General features: G+C 43.1%; 1 protein-coding gene across 1 annotated transcript; it reads left to right on the top strand.

Annotated features, from left to right (window-relative positions):
* The first annotated feature begins 333 nt into the window (after positions 1-333).
* On the top strand, positions 334-3,469 carry LOC125553230 (F-box/FBD/LRR-repeat protein At1g13570). The gene is made up of 5 exons (XM_048717032.2): positions 334-500; positions 685-1,359; positions 1,454-2,314; positions 2,398-2,541; positions 2,984-3,469. Exons 2-5 carry the CDS (start codon positions 691-693, stop codon positions 3,293-3,295), a joined length of 1,986 nt encoding a protein of 661 aa, XP_048572989.2. The 5' UTR covers positions 334-500; positions 685-690; the 3' UTR covers positions 3,296-3,469.
* The last annotated feature ends 3,170 nt before the right edge of the window (positions 3,470-6,639 follow it).

Below are 6,639 nucleotides of genomic sequence, written 5' to 3'. Positions count from 1 at the left end.
CGGTGAACCGTTTTCCAACATATATTGAACTTCTTTTAAATACACACTGAACTGTTCATTGTGCATTAACAAATTGTTCACAATGTATTATTATTATGAAAGAAAAAGGAAAATAAAAAACTGGAAGGAAAAAACATGTAAGAACCAGAAAGGAAAAACGAAGGCTGCAGCGAACTGGGCGAGCCCGCGGGCCGCAAATAGGATCTGCCATGGTTGTTCAGAGGAAGAGCAGGCTACGAGTCCTTTTTGGGCCGGGCTAGCTTTTCGGAGGGCCCACGTTATTTTGTCTCTACCACGATAGACAAACTCTCGGCCTCTCATCACCATATACATATGAAAAAGAAAAAACAAACTTGGGGGTGTTCTTCTTCCCCACTGTCGGCAATTGGTTTTCCGCCGCCGCTGACCTCCCAGTCCGTCGCCGCCTTCCCCGCCCGGCGACAGCCACCATCGCCGTTCCCACTCAAAATCCCTTGCCCGCTGTCCGCAATTCCGGCAAGGTATGATGAGCATGCTTACTTAAACTGCAGTGACGCCCAGATCCGCCGCCGCCCCCAGTAAAGGAAGCAACTATCTTTTTGGATTCATATCTCATGACTCCACTTGCTCTATTATGTTAGTAGCACATTAGGAGTACTATTAGAGCAGTGAATTTAATTGGGGTTTTTTCCATGTCCATTGCAGTTCTGAATGGGGAACATCCTCAATTTCACAACTGCTGTGTCAGATCATTGCCGTCCAGGGCAACTATGCCGAGGCGGCGGCAGCAGCAGCAGCAGCAGAATAGCAACTCATCAGCTCGAATCGTTGAGCATTCTGGCTTTTAGAGCTTTATTATGCAAGCACATACAAAGGCATGAAGCGTTCCGTCGAAAGCGGGTAGCCAGCGGTCAGTTTCAACTGCTGAGTATTCTGCTTTGCGGAGACATCCATGCCAAGGGAATAGCGGCTGACGATCGGTTTAAACTGTGTGGCATTCTGATCTGTGGAGTTATATCCAACTACATCGTGTATGACCCAAAGGAACCACATGTTGATCTGTGGAGTTGCCATCCAAGGAAAATCCACAGAGGGGGAAGCAGCAGAATAGCAAGCCACCAGTTTGAACCGTTGATCATCCTGGCTTTCAGAGCTATATTGGAGCACATATGGCAACATAAATCGTTTGTTCAAAAGCAGATAGCCAATGGCCGGTTCCAGCTCCTGAGCATTCTGCTCTGCGGAGCAATCCATGCCAAGGGAATCGTAGCAAGTGATCAGTGTAAAATGTGTGGCCTTCTGCTATGCGGAGTTATGTCTGACTACTTCTGTGATGATGCAAAGGACCCACCGACTGATGTGCTTCGAGACCTTCCAGAGGTACTTTGTTAAAATCTTGCGCTCCAGCTCGTCTCTTGGTTGCAGATTACTGATTTTTACTTTCCTGCAACCATGATGTATCATTTTTCTGCAGGGCTTACTTTGGACAATTTTTTCAATGTTGCCTCTAGATGCGGCTGTTAGGACCAGTGCCTTGTCAAGGCAATGGAGATACTTGTGGACAGATTGTCCTAAACTGAGTTTCGATGGAAATACATTATGCAGCAAGAAAAATCATGGGAAACAAGTATATACTCCCCTGTTCATTCACATTGTTAATAGGGTCTTGGAACAGTGCCGTGGCAAGTTTGTTGAAGAGCTCGCAATCAAAATTGAGCTGAACTGCATGTTGGTTGAATATCTTGATAATTGGGTCCGTTTCGCAGTATCATCTGGGACAAAGGCACTAGTTTTTGATTTAGCACCAGAAGAGCGTCAACTTGTAGGCCGTGATGATCGCTACAGATTCCCATTTGAGCTTTTAGACAAGGAAAGTATATGCCGTCTGCAGAAAATACATCTTAGTTTTGTAGATTTCCAGCCACCAATGCAGTTCAGAGGTTTCCCTAACCTACAGAAGCTTGACCTTAACTTAGTGAATGTCAGTGGGAAGGATATTCTACATATGCTGTCAAACTGCTGTAACCTAGAGTGGCTGAGTATTGTTAGATGCCATCTCAATAGTGAACTAGAGGTTAACTGCCCACTGCCTCATCTGCTATACTTGAAAATTGTGTCCTGCAATATAACAAGTATAGTGTTCGATGCAGTGAACCTTGTGACTTTTAAATACAAAGGAAGAGCTGTGCCTATTGACCTGAGTAAATCATCAGAACTAGTATGTGCTGATATATGGTTTGGTAGAGTCACTTTTGGGCACGCTATTGCTGTACTTGCTAAAGTGCTTACAAGTGTGCAACATCTGATCCTTGATACGGCCTGTAAACCACAAAAGGTTTGTTCTTGAACCATCCTTGGAAGTCATGGACTATCCGTTAACAATTATCGCGTCATGACCTTTGGTTATCTATCTTTCAGATTCCCCGTTTGATGCATCACCGATGCGAGTTTTCTCAGATGACATATTTACAGTTGAGGTTGGTCTATGTTGAAGAATTCGATATCTTATCTCTGATCTCTTTTATGAGGTCTGCTCCTTTCATTGAGAAGTTAGAGCTGCACGTAAGTACTCATATTGGTTTCTTCTTGGTAGTCCATACATTTCTTTTTAGCATTATTGCATTGCAGCTTCTTTCAAGGCACTAGGCATCTCACTTTTGGACCATGCCAACTATCGTGCTTACAACTTAGAAGCACTTGTTCATGTATAATACGTGATAAGCAAACTGTTGTGCTGGACAATTTATTTTATCTGTGTTATTGCATATGCTCTCCAGGAACTGATGGATGGAGATAAACTGTTAGACTTGCTTGTTGTTTACCACTCTCTTTGTTTTGAAGCTACTAGTTTTTTATTCAATCTAAATATTCCATGAAGTAAAGCAACCGTTTGATGAAAGTCTGTCTGAGAGCATATGTTTTTGACATTCAATAATAGATACAATGGACAACGGATTAATCACAAGCCTTCTCATCATACTTTGTTTTTGGTTCAAAATTGCAGTTTTGTTTCCCTGGTTACGTGCGTTTGGCACAAGAACTTGAACCTATCAGGAAGCTACCGGAGCATCTGTTCAACAATTTGAAGAGTTTACATGTTACAGGATTTAAAGCATGCATTGGCCAAGTTGAGTTACTTTCGCACATGGTGGAAAATGCCCCTGCATTGGAGGTTTTAAGTATAGATAATTCAGACAAATATCCCCTAGAAGGGCATGAAAAGAACGCAAAAACTGTCGTTGATTTGGTCCATAGAATTGTTAGAAGGTATCTTGAAGGAAAGATTTCGCCCAAGTGCACCTTAATATTACTTTAGGAGATCTGTTGGTGTAGGGATGCACACTGTATATCTAGTTAGGGATGGCAAACCTGATGAGGCAGCATCATTTAAGCATGTCTGCATTGTTCACTGCCATGTACACTTGCATTGTGACTTGGTTCTGCATGGGGCATTATAAATATTGAATGGGCATATTTCCCTTTGCATAAAGCTGCTATTAGCCCTCCTCTACAGGACTCCCTGTATACAACTCTATATTAACCTCGGAATTTCATGTTTAAGCTGCATTTTGGATGACATATCGGTCCTCTCTGCTTGACACGCTCATGTACTGACACATGCCTTATCTTCTTTATCAGACATGTAATCCTAGTTGTTATAGTTTCTTTTTCATCACGCTGTCTCCTCTCCCATATATGCTATAGGGTGTGGTGCTGGGAGTTATCCGGTCGCCCAAAGCACTCCGCGTAACCAGTAAGGAGTTGCCTGCTTCTGTATAATCCTTATATGTTTTTCTTCCTCTTGATTTACCGGCTGTTATTCCTCTGGTTACCGGTTGTGCTCTCCTCTGCCCCTGCTGGCCTGCGCCGGGCTGTGCACCTGCCTCCACTGGTTGAGCTCGCTACTCGCCTACTCGCGCAGGCATGCAGCTGCAGAGCTGAGCTGATGCTCCTCCTTGCTCCTGTCTCACTTAAGGCAATTCCTAATTTATCGTCTTATCATTTCTCCTTTTGTATCTGTCTAACCGAACCTTAAATTGGTGCAATTTGCTATGAATTTCATGTCATAGAAATAGAAGATGAAGAGATATTATCCATCAGTGCCCAGCATCAAAGCTGATGGTTTCAGATTTGCATCAATTATGAGCTGTTTTCTTTAATGCTTATGCCTTGATTTCTTGAAGGTGTTTGTTCTTCTACTGTTGGTGTGGTCAGAGGAGACTCATATCAACCAACCCATCGAGTCGTTGTGTTATCTTTTGTTTCCCCGTACTATTATTTGTAGTTTTATATCAATCAAAGCATGCTTTAAAGTTCTGATTCATTCTGCAATCGAGCATATATGGTTTGACATCAGGCATTTCTCGGTAGTTATAAGAGCTTATTTTTTATCTGAGGCTGCTCCAGTCCTTGCTGAGCCACTGGGCAGAGACACTCCATGATTGCTACTGCCAGGGCATGTGGGTTTCGGCACACCAACGCATCAGGCTCTTCATCTTCCAGGAACCTATGCAATCTCTTTCGCTAGCACCAAGTGTGCCTGTTAACTCCACCCGTGATTTGGTTTTGGCGCATTGCATCTGCGTTCTTGCCCTTTACGTGTTTGGTTTGTTTCTTTGTGCAAATAGAGGACCTGTTGTAATCAGGAATTATGCGAGATACATTGTAGATGCGAATGAAGAAATCACAGGAGCATGATGTAGTAAGTTCCATCCCTATTTATTTTTCATGTGTATGAAATCCCTGATTTGTTTAGTTTATGCATCTGATGTCTGCACTTTATTTGTAGGCTGCTACACAGGTAATTGTGAAGAAAAATGTGTTATTGTTTTATTGTCCAAATTAGTTTGCACATTAATTATTTATTACTACTAGGCTGGCCACTATTTGGAGTGTAATTTCTGATGTATGCACTAACTGCCGACCCTACCGGCAGTATTATGGAATTATATATGAGCTATGCAAAGAACCAAGTTTGTTATTCGGCAGATGAATTGCAGAAGTACACTCCCCCCTCTCTCGATACAGGGCTTCAACATGACTCAGGACTCCAGATTCACCATTTAATCTCCTACCAGAAGCACAAAGGCCTCCTATCATTGTGGATTGTTATATTGTGTTCTCTAAATTACATAGAGCTGAAAGAGGAAAATGGTATAGGATATCTCTGCGTTGATACTACATAAACATAGCTATGACTCATACATGCCTGGAAAGAAGGCACACTAGGAAGTATTTGTATCTTTCAATTTAGGATTATTTTTGTCTAGCTCTTACCGACAAGAAACTCTACTCACAAATCATCTGTTTTTTTTTCAGTTGTTGGCCTCGCTGACTAGGCTAATTAAAATGCCGAGTACGCACAGATCATTGGCTTCATGAAAACATTTGATAGGGTCTATGCAAGCACGAATATCAGTAAGAGATATCTTTTCATTGTTATTATATCACACTTCGCAACCCAATTTCTGAACTTCTTTTGCAGCACTACCGCGCTTGGTTGTCCTCACCCCCACCCCCCTGGCTGGGCAACGTTGGTCAGGGTCATAGAGAGGCCAGCTGGAGGAGGTCTTCTCAACTTGGTCGAGGCAGCCAGCATAGGCGAGCAGCACTAATGCAATCACCATTGCACATGCCATGACACTGGCGAGCGGGCCCAGTGGCAAGCACAATTGCTGAAAGCTCCTTGCCGGCGATACGACTTGCCCACTGATGCTCCTCCTTACCCTGCGGCATGGGCTTCCAACCATGCTTCCCCATCTATGGCCGCCCCACCTCCAGCTTCCTGAATCCTAGACCGCATGGAAAGGGAATGCATTTTCTTGAGATGTTTCTGAAGTAGAGCAGAGGGAAGGATACCTAGGTACAACGAAACAGTGGCAAGGCGGCATGCTAGGAATCAAGCAGAAGAACCAGACCATTGGAGTATCGGGCCACATATTTCAGACTTCACTTGCAAATACAGCCAGCAGGGTTCGAAGGTTCTCAGTCAAAAGAGAGCTCAATGGATTTGCTCATATCCAAGCAAGAGAAGCCTATCGATAGAGTATGCCACTTGTTGCTTTTCACCTTGTAGTGGCTTCAGCCACAGTTCTGAAACTTGTGATGTTCAGAATGTGTTGTCTAAACTGGAGGTGCCGAATTGCACTCTTGTATTCTTTTCTGCTGTAACTTGTAAGAACCCTTTTAGTCAATGATGAAGTTCATGAGTTCAGAAAAGATGTATCTGTTTGTTCTTTTGCGCATCACAGAAAATTCTCACAAAAATTGCCTTGTATTTCATCATGTTCTAAATTTCTGATACATCGTCATGCCTAAAATGCTTCATCATTTAGCAAAAATGCGAACAAACATGATATTACTAGTGCTACAGAGTTATAGTCAACCAAGTGGAATTCGTACTGCCAGCAATCTTCGTATTTCACCATGTTGTACATTTCTGATACATGGTCATGCCCAAAATTCTTCATGGTTTGGCAAAAAATTGCAAACGAGACCATGTGTCTTCCTAAATGCTTCAATGTTTTAGCAACAAAAGCACCTCAATGTTCAAGACTAGGAGCAGAAATTTGAAGCATCTCTAGAGCTAGAGCTTGCCGGTCTGCGAGAGTAGAAGGCTGAGGACGGGCCCTCGTGGCAGTGTCGAGGAGGGTGTGCCTC

Source organism: Triticum urartu, chromosome 4A, assembly GCF_056163025.1.
Source record: "Triticum urartu cultivar PI428250 chromosome 4A, HENAU_Tu73, whole genome shotgun sequence".
Classification (NCBI taxonomy): Eukaryota; Viridiplantae; Streptophyta; class Magnoliopsida; order Poales; family Poaceae; genus Triticum; species Triticum urartu.
Note: the sequence above shows the minus strand (reverse complement) of the source record. Positions and strands in the feature narration are given on the sequence as shown.

What these genes read in the sequence shown, in the direction of transcription:
- LOC125553230 (XM_048717032.2), top strand. Translation starts at nt 691, where the DNA reads ATGGGGAACATCCTCAATTTCACAACTGCTGTGTCAGATCATTGCCGT. An exon ending in CGGCCTGTAAACCACAAAAG is followed by an intron (nt 2,315 to 2,397) that starts GTTTGTTCTTGA and finishes TCTATCTTTCAG; the next exon opens with ATTCCCCGTTTGATGCATCA. An exon ending in TTGAGAAGTTAGAGCTGCAC is followed by an intron (nt 2,542 to 2,983) that starts GTAAGTACTCAT and finishes TCAAAATTGCAG; the next exon opens with TTTTGTTTCCCTGGTTACGT.